General features: G+C 45.3%; 1 protein-coding gene across 1 annotated transcript in view; it reads right to left on the reverse strand.

Moving 5' to 3' along the window:
- Fer1l6 (fer-1 like family member 6) overlaps positions 1–23,505 on the reverse strand; it is a 148,753-nt gene that overhangs the window by 106,561 nt on the left and 18,687 nt on the right. Inside the window, exons 2-8 of the mRNA XM_041672085.1 lie at positions 17,907–17,945; positions 16,931–17,005; positions 15,001–15,086; positions 9,935–10,055; positions 7,292–7,346; positions 7,063–7,194; positions 3,230–3,292 (exon numbers count right to left, since the gene is read on the reverse strand). Of these exons, the coding sequence (XP_041528019.1) occupies positions 3,230–3,292; positions 7,063–7,194; positions 7,292–7,346; positions 9,935–10,055; positions 15,001–15,086; positions 16,931–17,005; positions 17,907–17,945 (571 nt within the window). The remainder of the gene's footprint in view (positions 1–3,229; positions 3,293–7,062; positions 7,195–7,291; positions 7,347–9,934; positions 10,056–15,000; positions 15,087–16,930; positions 17,006–17,906; positions 17,946–23,505) is intronic.

Below are 23,505 nucleotides of genomic sequence, written 5' to 3' on the forward strand. Positions count from 1 at the left end.
TGGGAATGTCATATCCAAGAAAGGGGCCAGGTTCCCCGCATGGTTCTTAAGTAACAGGTTGAGATTTCAACTCAACTGGGGATGCTATTTCTTGTGCTCATTAGACTCTCTCAGCAATGAAGGGCTCATTCTCCAGAAGTAGTGACATCCCTGTCACTGGAACTGGAGGGTCCCAAGAACTCCATATCATCCTGGAGGTGCCTCTGAGATTCCTACTAACTATAAATCCTATTGTTGCCTTGATTAAGGGTAGTGCCCCTTTGCATTCTATCCACTATGGCCTCATTCATAATGAATATTCAATGCATATTCAGTGAGTTAATGAATGGTTTGTAAGAAGGGTGAGTGGCAGGCCCTCCTGCTGCTTCTGAAGAGCTTTTTGTCAGAATCAGAAAGAAAAAGTAGTCAGCAGACCTCAAGAAATGACAGCCATTCCTATTTCTCTCCTGTCTCTCTCTCTCTCTCTCTCTCTCTCTCTCTCTCTCTCTCTCTCTCTCTCTCGCTGGGATTTTCCAGTGTCATTGTCAACAGAGGGGAAGCAAGGACAGCTTGGCTTCAGCAGAGTTGCTATTTAAGACTGCACACAGAAAGCTGTTCCCTGCCTCATTTTCTGTGGCTAACATGACTTCCCGAGGCCTGGTTCAAGTTCCATGGTGAAAATGTCTCTGTGAAAAACAGAATGCAAGACCCTCAAGTGGTTTTTCCAGTCACACAGGAGACCTCTTTAAGGCCTATGCCTACTGGCTGAGGGCCAGCCAAGCCTACAGAAGTTGGCTGTGAGATTACTAGGTTCCTGGAGATGCACCATGCTCAGCATGCTGAGGTCCTGGGTTCCCTGGGCAATTGTTAAGGAAAATAGTCTATGGTACCACCAGGCCTAGTATTATACCCTGGCTGTCCCAAGAGCATCTAATTATAGTCACCCCTACCCCACCCATTTTTAATAATATCATTAATTTATTATTATGAGAATTTCATGCAAACATACAATGATTTTGTTCATATCCACCTTCATCCTCCTCTGACCATCTCTTTCTGGAACCCTCTAGCATGTCTGCCTCCCAAATTTATATGTTGCCCTTTTTTATATCCCACTGAGTCCAGTGAATGCTGCCCATATATGCTTGGGTTTGGGGTCATCCACTAGAACACACGCCACCTATCAGTGGCCATACTCGCAAAGAATAATAACACTGTCTCCTCCAGAAGCCTTGGACCGCCCACAGTTCCTCAGCTGGAGGCGGAGCCTCCTGAGTCCTTCTCCCATTCACACTAGAATGTGACTGGCTGGCTCTTACCTACACAGCAGTTTCACGACTGTGATGGGAGCAGCCAACATTTTCTGATTGAATTTGAGGACTGCTCCCCCGGAGAGTATTTATGCCTAATAATATAAACCTGGTCAAAAGTCCGTGGATGGGGAAGTGGCAGGCCCTAGAGCAGAACCTACTGCTGCTGTTTTGCTAAGCCACCATGCTGTCAAACTGCCTTCTAAATACTTAGGATTGTACATATAAATCTGTGCTGCCCTCTGCCCTGGTCAGATAGTGTTTTTGCAGTGGGCGGTGGTTGATACAAGGACTCATAGCTGTCAAAGTGCTAAGAACACATGATTACGGGTCATCTCTCTTTAGCACTGAATTCATTCTGGGCACACTGGCTTCCAGTTAATGAACCAGCAAGAAAACTGCATTGAACATGAGAGGGAGGGTTTTCCATTAACATCTTTGATGTCTCCCCCTACGAGTCATTTAAGAACCACACAACTGTCTTCTCCCAAAGAAGAGATGAGGCAGGCAAATCAGCTTCGATCCTATGTCTAAAAATGTGTGTCCCTCCCTCATACAGTCCTGACTCTTGCCTATGATGGGGCTTAGAGGCCTGGTGATGAACTTCATCCGTAACCTAGCAAGTCCCCTAGGAGCTGCGACAGGGCCAGTGTCGTCAGGTGACAGCTACAGTGATGGCACCATGTCCTGGGAGCCATCCCAGCTCCCAAAATATCCTCTGCATCCTTATCATCACACTCAAAACTCAAATGCTAAGAACGTTTGCCCAGCGACTTTCCATCCCTCGGGAGTCGTGTTCTTCAAGTGCTCCTGGGCAGTGTAGTGTCACACGGCCAGAAACCATGCCTGACGAGGGGACGTTGTTGACGTCCAGCTGCAGTTAAGGCCATATCCCATAGGCATTGATCTAGTGTGTGAGCAAGTGACAAAAAGACAGGCCAGAAAGAGAAGAACAGGAAGGAGACTTCCAAGACAAATGTCAGCCTCACGATTCCCATCAGAGTTGGTTTGACTGTTGAGGGAAACATTCCCCTCATTCTCCACGCACTTTTACATATAAAATACGAGTTCTGTTCTTTGAGAAGGATTTGGAAGACAGCACCTACTCACTCTCGGACACACCCAGCCTCACACCCCTCTCTGTGGAAGATGTGGCCACTTTCTGAGAGAGTGATAGACGTGATCACCTGCCACCCACTGTCCTCTGTCGCTTTGCTGACGGCTGTGCAGTTGGTAATGGGCCCAGTCTGCCATTTCCACTCTCGTTTGGGACAAGATGACTTCAGCATTTATACTTCGTCTTCCCATCCCTGCTGTCCATGTACCGGGTAAGCCAGGGGAGTTCACTCTTTCTACTCTGCGGTCTGCATTTGCGCATAAACTTCCTGTCCCTGGAGAGGCCGAGGAAGGTCTGCGCAGCAGCCAACTCCCCCTGCAAAGATCCCGAGGTCCACCCTCGTGGGTAACTTTGAAGGATTCCAGAATACTCCAGGTGATTCCGCTGCTCCTTAAACGTTATCAGTAATGAGATGAACCTATGCTATCCTTCCCCAGTTTCTATTCCTGTTTCTCTAATTACCGCTAACTAGGAGAAGAGATGGTTGTGGTTAATTAGTGTAGATCTCATCCAGATAGAAAAGCATCACATTAGCATGATTAAAAAAAATAACTGAAAAACGGAAGTCAATGAAGATGTCAATTGTAACATATGTTTCGTATCCCATATCCAATTAGCAGAAGTTCACTGTCGTTTATTGCTGGCTTCCAAGAAGCAAAGGTGGGAATATCGAGCTTTAGCCTGCTACTTCTGCAGTCACTGGCCCATATTTATCCTCCTAAACCCAGGTATCCGGAACGAAGCTGAGCTGTCCCAGAAAGTTCCCTGTGCCCAGAGTCCCCCCTACCTTCTCCAGTACCACCACCTGCAATGGTCTACTTACTGAGATTTTGATGATCTTGTCGAAAAGATGCACTTGGGGTCCAATGAAGTCAAACACAAAGTACTGTAAAACATGAGGTTCCGCTTGGTCATCAATCCCCAGTTTACGTCTAAGAAGGTTGTTGCTGGAGTGGGTTAGATCTGCCTCTTTCTAACCCAAACCCGCTGCTGCTGCTTAGACCTTATTGGCACCAGCAGCTCATCGTTTGATTGGCTTGTCCTCTACTGAAGATCATTTAGGTTGTTTGCATTGTTTTATTTATTCTCTACATATTATATTCAAAATGCCACCAACTGTATTCTTGCATAGGATAACTATAATTATTCCTCTAAATTACGTATAAGTAGAATTTTTGGATCATGGATTGTATGCAGGTAAAGTTTTGATAGTATTCAAAGTTCCTTCCTGGGAGACTAATAATACTATTAAAATTTTACATACACATAATCCGTGATCCAAAAATTCTACTTATGTCTATGAGTGGCTTCTCTGATTTTATGGTAAAATACCATGAGCAAGGCATGAAAAAGGAGTCTATTTTGGCTTACAGTTTCCAGGAGAAGAGAATCTGTCATTGTGGGGAGGCTAGGCTCTGGGGCAGAAAGCTGAGAGCCAAGGCAGAAGGACAAAACTGGAAGTGGCACCAGGATGTTCATCCCAAAACCTGTCTCCAGTGTGTGTGTGTGTGTGTGTGTGTGTGTGTGTGTGTGTGTGTACATCAACTGAGGACCAACTGTCAAATATCTAAGCCTATGGGGGACATTCTCATTGAAACCTCTACACAAGGCATTTTACATCTGGCTTTTGCTGTGGCTTTCCCAACCCTTAATATTGTTAGCTCTTTACCTTTTTGGTTTCTTATAAGTGAAAACGGTATCATGGAGTAGTTTTGATTTTGAGTGAACACATTTAAAACATTTCTCAGGTTTTTTCTGTTTCTAACATTCTTATAAAATTACCAAGACTAACCATGGGAGGAATGAAAAATGATTTTTCCCATACTTAAATTCCAGAGTTAAAGAATTACCCTGGGAGTGGCAACGTGGCTCTGTGGTAAAGGTATTTCTCTAGAGTCCTCAAGGTGGAAGACGAGAACTGATCCTGTAAGCTGTCCTCTGACCTCCATATTCATACCATGAAATATGCACACATGTGTGCACATGCTTGCACACAGATGTAAGAATTGTCTGTATGGATATCCACATTTGCATATGGGAAGGCTGATGACCAGATTCATAATCCTAGTTATTTCTGGCTCTGGAGCCTTGATTTGATTCTCCTAAAGAACAAGAATCTTCTATAGACGAGAGAGTGGAAGTTTTGTAGAGGCTGAGTCACGTCCCTCTCAAATGAGGTTGCAGAATTTAAATGTACAGAAGACTGGGGAGGTGTCTACGTGAGGTTATTGTATGGAAGAGGAACAATGGGGTGGGCTAGGAAGGATTGGGACACTGTTGTGTCCTAGGTTCTTGACTTTGCTTTGAGGCAAAGATATAAAAGAGATATAAAAGAATGATAAATTATGGATGAACATACCAGGGAGAAGAAAAAAATTGACAACACCTTTCTTTCCTGGAGTAAAATAGAAAAACAAAATAAACTGCCATTGCTGTACTAGGAGATCTTCAAAACGGTAGTCGCTGGGGCTGAGGTGTGGCCCCACCATAAATTCTTGCCTCGAGGCTGAGCTCCCAAAGTCCAGTTGAAGACTGGAAGGGATGAGAATATGAGCAAAGAGGTCAAGACCATGATGGGTACACCCACTAAAACAATCTACCTGAGCTATGGGAGCTCACCAACTCCAGCCAGACTGGAAAGGAACAAGCATAGGACCAAAGTGGTCTCTCTGAGTGTGGTTGACACTTGCATGGCTGGGGCAGATTGAGGGGCAGTGGCACCAGGACTTATCCTTACTGCTTGTACTGGCTTTTTGGGAACCTATTCTCTTTGGATGGATACCTTGCTCATCCTAGCTATAGTAGGAGGGAGGGCCTTGGACCTTCCCCAAAGCAATGTGCTTTACCCTCTCTGAGGAGTGGGTGGGGGTGGGGTGGGAGGATAGGTGGAGGGAATGGGAGGAGGGGAGGGAGTGGGAACTTGGATTGGTATGTATAATGAAAAAAGATTGTTTTCTTTTTAAATAAATAAAAGAATTCTCACCTCACATATGGTTTGAGCCCTAATGCTACAATAAATAAATAAATAAATAAATTTAAGGATGATCTTGATTATATGTTCTTTAATAAGAAAACAGGTATAATCTTTAAAGAAATTTTTCATATATAATATCCACACACACTATACTTAGTACTTATTTTGCTATTTAAAAAAATGTTTGTAACTCAAATTTACATGGAAATGTCACTGTAGTGAAATTCTTCAGTCTGATCAGGATGGCTCTCTGAGGGAATCCTTTGGGCTGATAAATCCGTTCTAATATTTGTTGCCTTTGGCTCAGTTACATTGTTACGCTCTCTAATGCCTTACAGACTTCTACGTCTGCACCTGCTTTTCTAACTAACAAATATTCACAACCCCACTTCCTCCTTCAACCCCGATGGCCTCTGCCTTAAAGGTGAAAAGTTGTGGTAAATGTCCTTGGCTTGCCTTCTGTTCTTTTTCTTGGTTTCCTACTTGCTACCCTTGGGCTTAATTTAATATCATTTAGAGCCAAGACTTGCAGGCATAATTATAACCTTTGACAAGTAAATGGGGCTTTGCAGTTTTAGAGAATTTGCATACATGTTCTCTAATATCACATCTGTGCCAAAGAGATGAGGGAAGAGTGGGGATGGGAGACATCTGGAAGGCTCGGGGACAATAATGACGACGAGGAAAGGAATTAGCAGCTCCCATGTGATTTGGAAGCTTTTCAGTTAATGTCATTATCCACGCTGTCCCTGCCTTCCTTGTAGATTACCGCTAGGGTGGTAATGTCTCCGCAACACTTCTTTTGGTAATGCATGTTGTCTGGCAATTTGATGAGAATCAAGTTTAAACGTTTATGACCTGTATCGTCAGTTAGACCATATAAATACATTGTAAGTACTAGCCAAAGGCGCAAAGTTTTAGTATCCGTAGATAAGAGACTAAACAGTCAGTAAATTACGGCATATAAAAGCAATGGAAAATTCCCCAGTCAGAAGTGAGCTTGACCTGTGTGATACCTCAAAGCCCGTTGTTTTGTAACAAGAACAAAGCCTAGGCCAGTGGTACCGAGTGCTGCCACTGGGGCTTTGATTTGTATTCCTGTGTGTGCTTGGGAACTCTCTGGAAGATTCTGGAGTATCGTGAAAATGGATCTTCCCACAGATGAAATCTAGGTCATTAAGATTCAAAAGGTAGAGGGAAATGAGGTTTTCTACCCTATATTATTGTATAATCTGTCATATTTTTACCAAATAATATTTTATTACAAAGAGACTATTTAGAAACTTCTCTCTTTTGGGGTCTTCTTTTAAAATTTCTATACATCTTAGAAAAACACAAGTGTTTTGCTTTCCAACAAAGTATACTTATTTCAGATTCAGTAATTCGATTTTCAGTGTTGTTCCCGTGCCGTCTCTTTAACCAGCATTCGAGATTCACTGGATGTAATCTCAAGGCTTATGAAGAACAGTAATAAGCTCATAATAATAATAAGAAAGCGGTAGTCCTGTTTACTGTCTTGTTATCAGCACCTTAGGGATGTGGGTGGAAAGAGCTCAGATTGTGATGTGAATTTTGATGAGAGACCGGGAAGGAACACTGAGGGGCTCTGATTTCCTACTTGGCGGAGGAACCCTTTGATGTCAGCGAAGGGATGCGGGTCTAGAGGGTGCTCTGTGACTTACTTCGTTATAAAATGGGCTGTTCGTGCCTTCCTTCACCGTACTTTGCTTTTTCTCATCCCCGATCTCAATGGTCACAACTGGGTCGATGTTCTCGCCCACCAGCTGGCGGGCCTCAGTGATGGTGACGGTGATCTAGAACACAAAGCAGCACCCATGTGCCTCTGGTCATTGCCCTTCATTCTCATGAGGAGAACTGGGGGGTGCTGGGTAGGATGAGCCACTCACTTACTTGATAGTTTTGAGATTTGACCTCCCCATCATGGATCTTAGTCAGCAGCTTTGCTCTATTAAAGTAAAGTTTAATATATTGTTTTATATTTGTTGATAATATTGTATGCAAGTATGAAATAAAAAATAAACAATGTAACAGCAAATTAATATATCTCAAGTAAGAACATACTTCAGACGTGTAAGCCACGGTAACATTTTCCCAAGAGTTTCTAAGTGCCTTCACTTACACTCTATCACAGAGTCTCTACATCTCCTGGGAAATAAATATAAGTAGGCAAGAGACTTAAAATTCCTATGACTCAGTTTCCCTGTCCTAGTAGTGAGGCTATTAATATCATTTATACCACAAGGCAATTGCTAGAATGAAATAGTATGTATGCAGGCATTTAACCTAGTGTCTAGCAGGAATTCTGGTAAACGTTAGCATTTTTTATATGTAAGGTTTTCCGTATTGTTTGCGTTATAACCTTTATAGAAATAAGGATTCCTTAGAAAGTCAGAGGCAAAGATGGGTCAAAGTAAGGATCTGCCCTTCGCCTGACTGGTTTCAGACCCAGGAGCTCTTCATCCCTTCTAGATGATATAAAAATGTGAGTGTTGTGATTGCTTTTGAAAGGATTGGGAAAGAAGAAAATTGGAAGGGATGACCAAAATGCCATCTCACTGAGTTGCTCAGTCCCAGGGAATCCATTTATCTGGACTGGTTTGGGTAATTGAAAATAGATGTGCAACACCTGGGCACTTTGCTATTGGATAATCATGGGCAGAGAAGGATCCTTGTTGTCACAGAAGCAGCAATGGGTGGGAAATGAACTGGGGTGTGTTTGATTGAATTTTGCTCTTCTGGCTTCCAACAGTGACTTCGTTTTCCTGCCTTCATTCACCCCATGCCTGCTGACTGCAATTCAGCCCAATAGAAAATGCTGTAAGCTGTGAAAAACATTCTCAAAACTTTGGGATCAGATTGGTCTGAGTTAGAATATTTATTCTCCTCAATTTTAAGCTTTTGCTTTAATCTCCTTATCTGAAATAATAATTCCTCCAGGGGCTGATGGTGAAGAAAGCATATATATCGTTCACATGTTCATCAATCGAATGGCAAATTCAATCCAATTACTCATAATTTGAAACCTTGTGCTAGGCTTGGTTAAGGGAAAAATAAAGACTACTAGGCCATCATCTCTGCCCTTGTAGAGCTAGCAATCTCTCCAGGGGAAAGAGAGCCAAGGCTTATAAGGAAAGATCTAGATTGTAAGTGTAAAATGTCCCGTGGGGGTATGTGTGTGACAGAAGAGCTGTAGAGAAGAAATTCCCCAGGGCTCTGTGAGCAAGAAAGACCTAAGTACAGAGGTGGGGTCTGAACTAGTATTCATGGGGGGGCAGAATTTCAGTCCATTTCAGCCCATGGGGAATGCTCTGATCAAGGAGGAAGAATAGGCCATTGCTCCTAGCTTCTCCTTCTGCTCTCCACTCTTCTGTAAACAACCTGGGACACCATGGAAGATACTCAGGAATAGCTGAAGAGCCTGCTCAGAGGCCACAGGGAGAGCACTGGCAGTTGTCAAGGTGCAGTGTAGAGAGAGGTGTGACAGTGTGCACACAAAAATGTCATGTCTGCTTCTCAGTGGCACCTCTGGGTTTGTCCTATCCCTAAACCCATCTCCTGCTTCCTTTTAACCTTCCCCTACATATACCATGAAACACCAGTTCAAGGTCTCCCACCCAGAGAGGTACCAATTTGTATTACTGTTAGTAACTCATCTGTGTGGAAAGAGAATGGAAGGGCCTGAGGCCCCTCATCAGATAACGACATAAACCACAGACAGAAAACACCAGTGACCCCAGTTACTAGCTTCTCTCCTGGATCTGCACCTTATTGTTCCATCCTGCTCCAACACAGACTGTCCATGTAACTTGCATTGGTCAACTCAGTGCATCTGAAATGGCCTCTGCCAGCTCTGAGCCTCTAGAGACCTCACAATGCTCCCACTGTCCTCAGCCCTGCTGTGGCCAGCACTGGAGCAAGCTCTCTGCCCTGCGATGAGTGCAGTGGTCCTGGCACTAGATCAGCCTGCCACCAGCCCTGAGTTAGAATCACTAAGCTGCCAAGTGACTATACACATGTGAATTTAATAACTCTGTGGGGCCATTAAAACCACCTAACAGACCCACAGACACAAGGACCGTAATAAAGACTTCTATTAAGCCACTGATTAAGCTTTGGTTTAGTTTCACAATCCCAGCCAGCTGGTACAGCTTGCAGAAGCCAGTTTCTTCTGACTCCCCTCTGGTAGTTTAAGAAACACCTTCTCTTTGGGAGAAACACAAAACCAAGGTAATTAGGATCACTGTGAACTAAAGAGAAGGTTATGGGTCAGCTCCCAAACCTGCCTTCTGCTCTTGTGCTTTTTCCTGAGCTCCCAGAAATGGAACTAGAGTCATCTAAAGTCTGAGGCTAGTGGGACCAGAATTCTGCTGAAGGTTGGCACTCAGAGAGAAGCTGAGTGGACACAGAACTCTCTTCCTGCTTTAGACCTTTGGCTCCTGGTGGACAGTAACTGTGTCTCCTTTCTAATTCTCTGAAAGCCTGGCACACCCAGGTGCAAAGGGGGTGCACTGACCACCTGTAATAACACCTTACCTCCTCTTTGGAGGAGCCGAGGGGCCAGGAATGATGGAAGCGTCGCCATGAATCGCATCTCCTTCTGGTCCTTCCTGGTGAGAAGGTCCTTCCTGCAGCACTTCGGAGTCACTCTGACCATCTGTAGACACAAAGGAAGGAAGAGAATCTTGTTAAATCAAGGTGAGGTGGCGAGCAAGCCTCCACTTTGCGCCTACCACCGTGGGAGGCCCCGTAGCAGTGGCTGTTATTGAATTTGACAGTGTATTGACAGAAAAACCAGGCAAGCAGACACATAAGTGTGTGTACGTGTGTGTGTATGTGTGTATGTGTGCGTGTTCATATGTAAGAACAAATTGAAGGTTCAAACAAATTTACAAATTAAGGGAATCTATCCAAGGCCTTGACCAGATAATCTCCAAAGGAAATGAGACAGTCAGGAAACTGAAGGCAGGATCCCAAGTGAGTGTTATTCCTGGGTGTGCTGGCCAGGTTTGAATGACACATGTGTTGTGTAATGGTGGGGCCTCGTACTTGGACACTGCAAATGGTTCCCCTGTAGTGAAAACAGAGCAGGGCGGGACCACGGAGATTAGGCTGGATGAGCAGCTGGGTCCTAATTGCATTCTCGTATATCCTCACCAGAGGGGACGGAGGGAGATTCTAAAGACAGCTGTGTGACCCTGGGGGCAAAGATTAGACTAACCAATGTCACAAAGTGAGGAACAGCACAACTTCATCCGCCAGCTCCCCAGGCCAAGTGTTGACAGTCTGGTGGTCAAATTATGCCACAAGTGGGAAGTGGGAGACCTATCAAGTGTGGGGCCTAGTGAAAGGGAGTTATGTCACCAGCGGTATGTCTATGCAGTGGAAACTGGGACCCTGGCATAAGTCTCCCCCCACCTTTCCCAGCCTTTGCTCTAGCATGAATTCCCTATCATATTGGTCCGAAACAAGCAACCATAAACAGAAACCATGAGTTAAAAATACACTTTTCCTTCCTATTATTAGGTCTAAAACAAAGGGCTAACTGAGGTGCCTATTAAACATTTCAAAGCAGACCTGGCTTTGAAATTTCTCCCAGAATCCCTCAGTCCCTAGACGTTATGGGGTATGATAGACTGGCATACCTGGCTCCCTACCCTGAACTCTCCAACCCAGGGGCTGGGCTGCCCTTTCCCAGCAGCTCTGCCCTATACAATCCAGCCACTTTGGCTATGCTGGTTCTTCTTACCCTTCACCCTCCTGGCCTCCTGACTCTCCCCTCCCCCATTCTCCTCAAGGTCATGTTCACTCTGGACCCTCCCAGGCATCTCTGCCTCTGCCTAGGAACAGTCGCATGCTCCTTTTTATTATTATTATTATTATTATTATTATTATTATTATTATTATTATTATATTTGTTGTTGTTATTCACTTATCAGATGATCTCCTCAGGGGTTTGTCACAGTGATAGAACCCTGACTGAACAGAGGAAGGAGGGAGGAAGAAAAGTTCTTGAGATTTTTGACCCAGGGATGCTGAGTTCAGGCACCCAGTCTTCATAACTGGGAAAGAATAAATGTGTGTTGTTTTCAGTTACCACATTACCTACTCTAGAAAGGACAGCTTTCTAGGAAGCCAGAGGAAACAAAGTTATAAGCCCGTAGCAAACCCAAGTGAGTGGATGGATGGCAGTCGTATCCTTAGATTCTTCCCCTCTAACCCAGATTCTGGTTTAATTCATGGGAACATTGCCTAGATGTCAATACTATTTCAGTTCCCCAGGTGATTATCAAAGTCCCTGCACACAAACATGTCACTTACCTTCTCTTGCTTCTATATTTAAGGGATGCTGATGCCTACTACACCAGAGAGTCGTTAGGAAGATAAACTAAACAGTGTCCCCACCCTGTGACTGCCACAGCCCAAGGAGGGTGGCTTACATGAGTCATGAAAAATTCCTGATTGTTTTTTTTTCCTTCAGTGAAATGAAAACTGAGGAAGGAAAGTATCTCTAAAACATTTTAAAGGACTCAGAATCTTTTTATAGATGTAATTGCATTTTGTATTTGTAATTGTATGTCTCTTTCTTTCCCTCTCTCACCCTCCTTCGTGTGTGTGTGTGTGTGTGTGTGTGTGTGTGTGATGTTTAAATAATCTTGTCTTCCAGGCATCACTCCATGAATCAAAGCAGTAGAGATGATGAAGGGAAAGGCCTCAAGATGACAGTTTATGCCAAATGCTCATTTGTTCCCAGCCTTCTGGGTGTCATTTTGTAGGGCAGATGTGAAGCCTTCCACAGGGCATTACCTCGACCCTGTTCCGACAGCCCAGTTGCTGTTCCCAGGGCTGATGAGACTCAGCTATAATTACATCATCAACTGAATTATTTCTAATGTATTCTCCAGCTTCAGCAGGTTTGGGTTCTGATTTTAGCCAGACAACTATGCCCAGCAACCTTGAATCAGAGAACACTACCGAGTCTTACGGATTTAGACCTGCTGGCATAGGGGCAAATGTGCAGTGAGCACCCTTAAGTACTTCAAAAAAGCAAGAGACCGTGCAAGCTTAGATGCTAGAGAGGCATCTAACAGACCGCGGGCCCCTGGGCCATGGGGTGAGAGACCCCAGAGACCATAAGGTGGAAAAGTCACCAGCTGCGCTTCTCTAGCAGGAGGTGATCTTCACAAAACAAAAAGGAAGGATAGCAAGTGACTTCTCTTAACTCCTCCCAGTGGCTTCCCATCCTACTTAGTAAACAATCTGAAGTTCACACCCAACTCAGGGTGGATATTTTCTTCCACCTGGCTTCCACCAGCTCCTCCTGACAACCGGGCCCTATCACCGGCGCATTCTCTGTTCCTTCTGACTTAATTCTGACACAACCTGCTCTTTATCCATGAGATTTATTCCTCACAACACACACACACACACACACACACACACACACACACACCCCACAAACCCTAGCTTCCCAAGAAAAACCAAGAAGGAAGGACCAAAGATTCTGCTCTGACACCCATATTTGTCCCTTCCCTACATGGCCATCCCCTCCCAACAGAATGGATACCATTTACTTTCTAGGAGGAGCTGATGGACGTCCGCCCTGTTTGTTTTGTGGGCTGAAGACTCTAAACAAGGACTAGTCACAGGGCTAGTTCCCCTGACATGCCAGTTACTGACCACTCTAATCTCCTCCCTCCTGGTGAGGAAGGGGTTACTCTCAATCAGAGGCCATCACACCAGTCAGGAAAGCCCAGGCTCCATGTCAGCCTTTCTACTTACAGGCTGTGGGACTCATTCGGGGCAAGCCACTCACCCACTGACACCTCCGTTCTGAAACACAGACCACAACCTACTGCTCACGGTCATGAACGATGCATGTCAAGTAATAGACACTTATTAAATATGTCAAACGTGTAAATTCCATAAGGTCCTGAGGGAAAGGGAACATCTCTTAGTCAACCGGTATCCCCAAGACTTAATTTCAAAGACCAGGAAAAGATCCAGAGCCTTTTAAATCTTCCATCCATATTACCAATTTGATTGAATATTTTTCAATTTGATTGAAAAATAAAGTATTTCTTTTAAGTTCTTAGGGTGGGAGAAATAGGTTATGTATGCATGCGTGTATGCATATATGTGTGTGTGTGTGTGCATACATGCATACGTGTGTGTGTGTGTGTGTGTAGAGGTCAGAGGTCAACTTTGGTGTCTTCTTCAGTCATTCAACATCTTGACTTTTGAGACAAGGTCTCTCACTGGCCTGGACCTTACTGATTGAGAAAGGCTGGGTTCCCAGTCAGCCCTGGGGATATGTTTGTCTCTACCACCCCAGTACTGGGACTGCACACCACCCTAGAGGCTTTTCCAAGTGGGTTCTTAGGTTCAAACTCAGGTACCCATGCTGGTGTAGCGAGTTTAATGACTGAGCCTCCATCCTGGCCTTCCTATTAAGCTTTAGGCACGGTAGCCACTGAAAAGATACTGTACCCTCTTTCCACCCAAGGGTAACTTGGTCATGACCACCAACATCTCAGGATGAATGAGTGGCCATCGCTTTCTCTCTAAGACAGCGTTTTACTCAGAGCAAAGAGTGTGGTTAGGTGGGGCTTCAGGCTACAGGGAAGCTATGGAGGATGACAGTGAAATACTTCCAGATGAGTGAAGATGGGTTCTACCCACCGTACCATGTGGGTCTAGGTATGGTCCAGAATGCCAGCCTTTAACTGGCTGTTATCAAAGCCACTAGGTAGATGTCACTAGGCGGTCACCCCAGACCTGTCCACTTGGAAACCGCAGATCCAGTTTGATTTCATCAGTGCTGAATGTCTGCCCAATGGGAGTCTTGGTCCTCACTTGGCAGAAGGAATGACCCATTCGAAGCACAGAAAGTCAGGGAGCCTGGACTGATCTTGCAAAGCAGCTGCTTCCCAGCAGGCTCCCCAGTGCTCAGGACAAGCTTCCTGACAGGCATTCTATGCAGAGAGACAGAGCCCTCATCAGAAGGACCCTTGTCCTGCTTGGTTTAGGTACTACTGTTGCCATTTTGAAAGCCCTCTTAATTTCTTAACAATGGCTTAACGTTTCCACCCACTCACCCCCGCCTGACAGTTCTACAGATAGCCTTTGCCACACATGATTTGTATTCTCTCTGTTGTCTCTGGAAGAGGCGTTAAATGAGATAATGTACAAAAAGCACTCTCTCATCTTACTTTGAGAATCCTAACTTTTGTTTTGAAAAATGTCCTTGATCCCCTCCAGGATGGTGTGGGGTCAGCTTGGTTGCCCGTGCCCTGTCCATTTGATAATGACAGACTTGAAACTCCTGAGCCACTTATCCGGTAAAAACAGAAGGCAAAAACTGAGCTTGAACCTGTCATCACTTTCTCAGATGGCCCATTCCATGGTCCAGCAGGTGTCCACCCCACCCCTGTTTGTCGATGATGTTGGGCCTTGGGATGATTTCCCTGAGGCCCACAATCGTGTTCAGGAGAACCTGGGAGTCAGCAGGCAGATTACTGCTCCCTGTGCCATAGACATAGAATCCCCGACCTGAGGTCCTTTGGCCTGGGTAGTGAGCAGCACCCCACCTCACACCTCACCTTGGGCACCCTTGTTGGTGAGGACCAATCCCTTCTCCGCTTTATCTTTCTTCTTCTTTTTCAGCTTCAGTCCAAACATTCCTTTCCTGCAGAGAAGAATAACTCATCAATACAGTCATGGAAATGAATTATCACCCCTGCTGGAAGAAAAAAAGCATACAGAGGAGGTAGGTCTTACTGACTGGTCAGCCCCCTCATCTACCCAGAGTGGGGTCAGAAGACCTCATGAGTCTCCAGGTTATCCTCCTTGTCCAGAAACCACTGCACACGACTGGGGCGGGCTGGGGTTTCTAATCATGCAAGCTCAGCACTGCTCATGTCTTCTGGCTTGCCCATGCCAGGTGCTGTGATAAACTCTTCAGGAATGACATCATTTGCTGATGGCAGCAATTGTCTCCAGCCAGAGAGGGTGGCAACAGTGTCTCCGGCCACACAGCTCCTAGAGATCTGGTTAGGCTCACAGTCCACTGTGACTGCTGAGAAACCTGAATCTCCCAGTTCTCTTGGCAGCCATCACTTGGCCGGAACCAGGCCCTCACACTGCTTCTAAGGTCGTGAAGCTCTGGTACCCACGGAGGCCAAGCCATAAGCACATTGCTCAACAGGTGCATGGTGTGTGCCCCAAAACTAAGCCTAATAGAGGATCTTATGGCTTCTCATTTCACACATGTTGCTTTGGGCTGTAGAATGTCCCCTGGACAGGGAAGCAACCCCACTTCTCTCTCCCTCAAGTGTACACTTTCTAGACCCTGGGTTGCCCTGTGCTTCTGAGTGTGGGACCAATGAGGAGGTGCGTTCCATGGTCAAGGTTACCTGCTCCATAGTCAGCCTGTCTGTCTGTCATCCCAGTGGGGTCTTCACAACCTCAGACAGCCCCTGAGCTCTCCCAACTTCAAGATCCCATTGGGTAACAAGGTAACAAATTAAAAGTAGTTATCAAAGTACATAAAGTATAAGTTGCTCAATGAGCTTTGTTATTAATAGCTATTATTGTTGTTCTAAGAGATAGTATTAAGACCAACCAACAGAAGAAACAAAGATCCATTTTATCGATGTACTTATTTATCTCTCAGACTTAGGTGAGGAACTAAGGCACCTGCTTACTAATGATGAGCAATGGAATGCACTTGATCAGAACGGAGAGAGTTCCCTTCCCTGGAGGTCTACAAGCCAAGGATGCTCTTAAAGGACCGTGTGTCCAGGACAAGCATCACAATGGAACTCTGACCCAGGGGATTTGGGGGTTGTTGAGACTGAGATGCCAAGAATGGGCTTCGGTAGCACCCAGACATGGACTGGACTCCTCCCTCCTTGGGAAAGTCAGAGCCCCAGGTTCCTCCTTTGTGTGATGAGATAAACCAGGGTGCCTGCTTCCCTGCCCAACCGGGAAGGAATAAAATGAAGCAAAGTAAACAGAGGGCTTACGCAGGGCCTGGTAGACAAGAAGTGGCATTGAGTGCCCTCTGGGAGGGAGTGTCATCATTCTAAGTCCTCTTAGGATCGCTCCAGAGAGCAAATACATGGGGGAACCTCCCCTTTCTGGATTTTAAGCGAGCATTCTCAGGAAAAGCTTTAATTAGCCTTTTTTTCCAATGGTAACTACCAAGCAGGGGACCCACACCTGGTACTTTCCAAACCCTGAACCGAAATATGCTCCCCAAGAATTCAATGTCATGATTGGCTCATGAAGACAGAACCTCATATCCCAGGAACTTGGCCAGTATCTACTGGCTGCTTGTCAACGCTGAGTTATTTCCATCTGCAAAAGGGAAGTTGCTACTGTCAATGACAGTGGCGCTGGAAAGAGACCCAGCACACACAACATGAACGGCTGGGCATCCCGGTTTCTCGCAGAAATGCCCATGACTAAGCAATGGGCATGGCTGAAGGGCAGAAGAAGAGAGGGATACTCATCCTTTGGCTCAGGTACCTCTTCTCTTTTGTAACAACGAGCGCTTGCCCTTCTTGACCCTGCTGTCCATTGGAGTCTCCTAAGGGTTTGTGTCTTCAAAAAAAAAAATACAGAAACAATACTGGTGTCTTGAACTACCTGCAGAAAGTTTTACTTAACCCAGGGCATGGGGGGGGGGGGGGAGTTCAAAATCTCTTATCTACAACTCAAATCCCTGCAGAATAACTAAAGAAGCCTTTTGGGAATGCCCCAGGCACTTCAGACAGTTTGCTCCTCGCCTATCATAATGATAAGCACACAGCACATCTGCCTGAAGCTGTATGACAGTCATCAAGCCTGCTCCTGGCACAAGAGAGTTTCTCCGTGAAAACTGAGAAACGCTCCTCCACCACCCTGTGTCACCCAGGGGCAGGGAAGAAATGTGGCATGCTGGTCTCCACTGGTCGTGGCACTGGAGGACAGAGCAGAAGAAACAGGATCGGTGCTGGAAGGTGAAGCTTCGGGAGAAGCTGCGTGACTCTGGCTCTAGAATGGGGGACTGGGTACTTAGATGAGTTTTCAATTCCCCAAATGACACAAAGACATTTCTCACTCAATTAAAAATGACATTAAAATAGGAGGTATGTTTGTAAAGTGGAAGAAGACTTGCTACAAATTACTATAGTATCAATGAAAAGGTGACAGAAATTTTAAGTTTTGTACGTATAATGACAGAAATACCATTTCATATGTGGTCTCCTAATATCGCTACAATATACCGTGGAGTAAGGACTACTGTTACCATTTCTCCTAAAGAAGAATTGGGGGTGTCTAGTCAATACATGGGAATTAGCTACCAAATCAGAAGGACCGATGTGGTAAGCCTCCATCATGGCTTCCCTCATGCTAACAAGAAACTCCAAGAAGATGAGACCTTCCAGTGCAGGATCTCTGATGGCGCCTCCCAGGCCACCCCAGGAAGAGTCAAGAGACACACAGACATACCCATACCAACCTGGTCTCCTCAGGGTGAAAGCTACCATGACTCCGATATCTGTGTCCAAACAAGAAGAATGTTAAACACGGCCTGGATTAGACTAGCTTCTGCCCATCTTCTTGTAGCTTTGGTGCAAAGCATCGAGAATGCCAGGCACAGCTAGTGTGGCACCAAGGAGGAGGTGCTGGACTGGCATTAAAGGTTTTTTTTAGTCACTTTCTAATGATTTCATTGATGGTGATCACAGAACTCCTCCAAGCCCCAGGCTCGTCTTCGGAGGGCAATCCTAAGTTACCTCTGCTTCTCAAACTGGCTCGTCATGCAGATAACTCTACTGAACCTCCTGATGAACTATTTAAAGAGAGTCAGAATCATATCTATACGTAGCTAATTTCATATCTTTTTTTATGACTCCAGAATTGGAAAACTACTCGAAATTAGAGTTGTATGGTTTCTTAATTGAGTCACCAGGTTCCCTTTCGGCACCAGCTTTTCTATCTTCAGTGCAGAATAGTAGCAGCTTGGACCAAATGGCCAATACTGGGATAACTGTGTCAATGGTATGACCTGTGCAGGTCTATGCTGCCTCCTCTCTTTCTAAGTGGCCATAGGGATACAAGTTGCTCAGGTATCCCACCTTCCAAACTCTCAACCAATAGCCTCCAATATAGGAAAAGAACAAAAACAAATCCCAAGCTAAACACTGAATTTATCTCCAACACCTTTAAAAGTTAAATTAAATGTAATTATATTTTTGGTAGAATCTTGTTATCCAGAGAATGGATTGGTATACAATCAGGTCTGTCTTAAGAATAAGTGTCAGCACGATGGTACAGATCTGTAATTACAGCACTGAGGCAGGAGGATGCCAAGTTCTGTGTCAGCCTGAGCTACATAGTGAGACCCTGCTCCAAAAACAAAACAGACAACAACAATAAAAATCAAAGTGTTTCCAGCATTCTAAGATTATCCAAAAATCTTAGGAAAAGTCCTAGTTTTTGAAAATGATCATATCAAACAAATTAATCCAGCCTTAAAATGACAACTGCATTTTTTCTTTCTCTTCTGAGTCCTAGACTTTATAAAGGTGCATGCATATAGGTATGTGTATATAACATGAAAGTAGAGTCTAAACTGTCTAGTGGAACAAAGGAGACAAATAGGAGTGTGGGGTGATGAAGGGGAGGTGGGGAAGGATGGGAAACATGTGCTATCAAACTGCATGCTATGGACAATAAGCAAACACTACTTAAAATATTATCTAAGAACTGGAGAGATGGCCCAGTCAATAAAGTTCTTGCATTACAAGCATAAAGACCAACATTTAGTACCCAGGGCTCCAGTGGGCACAAAATAAGGTCAGGGATAGTGGCACGCACTTGTAATCCCAGTAGTGGAGATGCAGAGAGACACTCATGAGTGTGTTTGTGTGTGTGTGTGTGTGTGCGCACACGTGTGTGCGTGCGTGTACACATGCCAGAGGCTAACCTTGGGAGTCATGCCTCAAGAGCTATTCACTTTTCCACTTTGTTTTTGAGACAGAGTCTCACTGGGTGGTGGTGCTCTGCGATTAGACTGGGCTGACTGGCCAGTGAAGCCCAGAGTCCCATCTCCACCTCCTGAGGATTATAAGCACACGTCACCACCTCCACCTTTTTGCATGGATGCTGGGATTGAACTTGGGTCGTCATGCTGGCATAGCAGGGATTTTTTTTTTGACTCCGTTTTCTATTTCTGTTAGGGAAATTTAAAAGAATGTTCTTAACCAAAAGGAGAAAAGCCATTGCATTCAGAATCCCTGATGCACACACTTGTTCAGGATGCATCTCTAACTCAGTTCCCCACCCTTTCCATTCACCTCCATTACTTGAATGGACCACAGTACTGACTATCCTTGCATCTTAATCATGGGATCAGTCCAGCCATGAAGGAGCATAATTCTCAGGTTTAAGAGAAAACAGCCAGTCTGCTATGGGCTCAGAAAAGGTCCATAATGACCAACTAATGACCTGAACAGATTGAATGTCAACTCTTAGTCCAGAGAGAACCAATTAATGCTGGCCTATTATGATGTGGAATCTCAAGTGCACAATCAAGGCAAATGGACATGCTTTTAACACAGCCCTAAAGGCCCTTGTTCTACACATTCCAGCCCCAAAACTCATCATAACGAGAGTCAAATGTAACAACTTGACTGACGGCCATTAAGAGCCTGGATATTTTGCCTTCAAGAAGTCAGCTGAGTCTAATATACACCTCCAAGGTCTCTAATGAGCACCCTGCTTCTTGTGAGTTCTCAGAACCCGAGACAACCAGAATAATCCGGAGCTATGGTACAGAGAGCTAGGCCAGGGAAGCCAGCCCCCCATAATTCATCAAGTGTATTTCCCAAGTGTTTAATTGCAAAGTGGCAGGAAGGTGTAATGGGGGGGGGCGTCCCAGGAAAAGGAGGACCTTTTCTTGCTTGCCTGCTTCCCACTCATGCCGCTGCATAACAGCAGAGATTCCTATAAATGCCTTCTTCCTCGGGCAGAGAGCTCCTTTCAGTGCCTGGGTCTGTGACTCCCTCCTCCCCTGCTCCTCCTTTAATGGGCATCCTCCTCCGCCATAGGCATCAGCACGTCTCCCATGGCTGAGCAGGCTAGAATACAAGGAAGCTAGAGAAACAGATTCTTACTGTGTAGTTAGAGCTTTACTCTTTCCAGCCCAAAGCCTTCCCTTGCCTGGGCCCCTGAGAAATGGTATATCTTTCCCATCCTGCATCTTTACAAGTTTCTCAGAGCCCTGGCCTCCATGCTCTTAAATGCCAAGGAACCAATCCGGTTTCAGCCACGCTACACTGCAGGTAGCTTCTCAACATTAGAAACAGCTGCCTTCTCCCTTTGTCTCGGCACAGCTACCGTCAAACTTCTGCCCACTTCAGCTCTCTGCATTCCTTTACACCCTAAGCCTTCTGCCTCCAGTATATTCCTCAGTTACTTTCTGTAGAGTGAAGAGTATGGCGGTTGGCTCACATTCCTTTCTTGGGATCATTCCTTTGGAAGTGGCGGTTGTCTGCCCATCCACAAACATCTACACCTGTCCTAATGTTAAGTGGAGGTAAGCTGCCAAGGCAACTGGACCCCCCTTTCCTATAGCTATGGAGGTGACCCTATCTGGTTCAGAAGAAAGCATTTGGAAACCAATCTGGACTCCAGTCTAAACTGTACTTAAAGCTAATCTTTCTCAATCCAGCTAACCCGTACCAGAGACTATATCTTGATACCCATTTGATGTCTAGGTCTAGTTTTCCATGGAATTTGACCTGTTGTGTGTTGGTTGGGGATCAGGGTATGGCCACAACCCTAAAATACTGTCAAGTACACTAATGTGCCAACTTATAACAGATCTATAACAAGTGACGGTCATGAAGCTTTATCCTGAATAAAGAAGATCTTACAGCTTGTGAAAGGTTCTCCATAGGGTCACACGTTCAAAGACTTAATCCCTAGCTGATGGCCCTGTCTTGGAAGGCTGTGGAACATTTAGGAGGTGAAGTCCAGCTGGTGACAGTAGTCACTTGTTGGGTGCAGGGTATAAGTGCTGGTTAGTTTTTGTCACTTGACACCAGCTGGAGTCACCTGAGAAGAGGGAACTGAGGGCTGTCTCCATCAAATTGACCTGAGAGCATATCTATGGGGCATTTTCTAGACTGACCATTGATATAGGAGAGTCCAGCCACTATGGGCGGTGCCATTTCTGGACAGATGGTCCTGGGTTGTATAAGAAAGGTGCCCAAGTAAGCCTTGGGAAGCAAGCTGCACTTCCCCCACTGGTTTCCCTCAGTGATGGGCTGTGATGGCGATGTATAAGCCAGGTAAACCCTTTCCTGCCCATGCTGCTTTTGGTCATGTTTATCACGGCAACAGAAACCAAACTGGAACAGGGGAACTTCAGGATTTGTAACTCTACTTGGTATGCTGCTCCCTCTCTGCCTCCTGCCTGGCCCATAATATGACCAGTGGTCTCATGTACCCCAGACAAGAGCCGATTGCACCAACGTGAGAAACTGTGCACTCCGAGCTACAATTTTTTTTAATATTCTATTTCACACACACACAATCACACTAACACACATACACACACAGCCTCTATCAGCACTTTGTTCTTCCCTTCCTTACATACTTGTCATGCTGACAGAATAGCTCCTGAAAAGACATCACTCACCTTCACCATATGCTGAGCGTTTGAAGGCAGTGGCCATGTCTGGCTTCTGTCTGAACGCCAGATAGCAATCACAGTATCTGGTGTGTACTAAGGGTGCTGGAATGTTAGATTAGAGACAGACAAATGTGGATAGAACACACATATAGAAAAGCTTTACCACAAAAATCTTCAGAACTTCTTTATCCCAGTTTTAAGCTGTATTATACGAATCCCAAAGAAGTTAGAGGTGGTGTGGGACTGAGGGCAGGAGAAACGATCTAAAGTGTCAGCTGCTGTCTGAGCCTTGCCCCGTGCTTGCCCTGAAACTGGGGAGAGAAAGTAAATGATCCACTCTGGGACCTGGCAAGCCATTAGTGCTCTGTTAAATGGGCCATCAGTTCTGGCTGTCATCAAGCCTCCGTCCATTTCCTCCACCCACCTCCTTCACTAATGCATTCTTCTTTCTCATTCTCTTTCCCATGCTCGAATGTCTTCTATTGGCTGGCATTTTATCTCCTGTACTCAGGGAGAGCCTATGAGGTTGTTTGTTTGTTTGTTTGTTTGTAGTACTTGGCTACACATAGGCTTGCAAAGATAAATGCTGCAGTTTCTTAGCTGGGTCCCTCACGATGCCGGTGAGGACACAGAAACCCAAGTGTCTGAAAGCACAATGCAGGAAGTGCTCTCTCAAATATGGACTAAGGGCTTTTAGAGAATGAAGAATAGCTTACATGGGCCTGGAAGGGTCAAGAGAGATACTAAAAGGAGCTTACACTTTGGGTCCTAGAAGAGGAGTAAGGTAAGCAGAAAGTGACTGGGAAGGATGAACACGCATAGTAGGAACTAGATTCCTACTGTGTGTCAGATTCCATTGCATGAGACCGTTCATATAATGGCCACAGTATTGGAAGAAGCACTAGCACTCTCAAAACATTCAAGACATAGATATTAACTTAAAGAGGCTAAGTCACTTGACCAAAGACACGGGTACAGACAGGGTTCAGATCCCCAAGCCAGACAAAAGGAACAGTATACATGGCGGTACCACCAGGACCCTCCACCAACTCCTGTAGGAAGCTGGAGTGGTCAGAGAGGCCCTTTCTTCTTAACTAGCTAGGAGTCAAGCTGTTCCCTTTGGCTGGTTCTCAGGAAGGCCTACATCTCTCAGGAAAGCATCTTGTACCAGTGTCTGATACTACCCAGGAGTCAAATTAAAGCCTTTCCCGCAAGCTCCTGACTCTCCACTCAGAACACAAGGCCTTCCTTCATAGGTTTTCCCACAACTCAAACCTCCTATTAAAACAGTCAGTGTCGGGTCTGGGGAAATGACTCCTCCAGTCATGGTAGACATCTGGTGTCTTCAAACTTCTGCCTCCACCCCTTCCCCACCATGACGGGCTGTGACCCTGGACTTGGAAACGAGATCAACCTT

Source organism: Microtus oregoni, unplaced genomic scaffold (genome assembly GCF_018167655.1).
Source record: "Microtus oregoni isolate MIOR12 unplaced genomic scaffold, Mior012 000022F_ref0000154, whole genome shotgun sequence".
NCBI lineage: Eukaryota > Metazoa > Chordata > Mammalia > Rodentia > Cricetidae > Microtus > Microtus oregoni.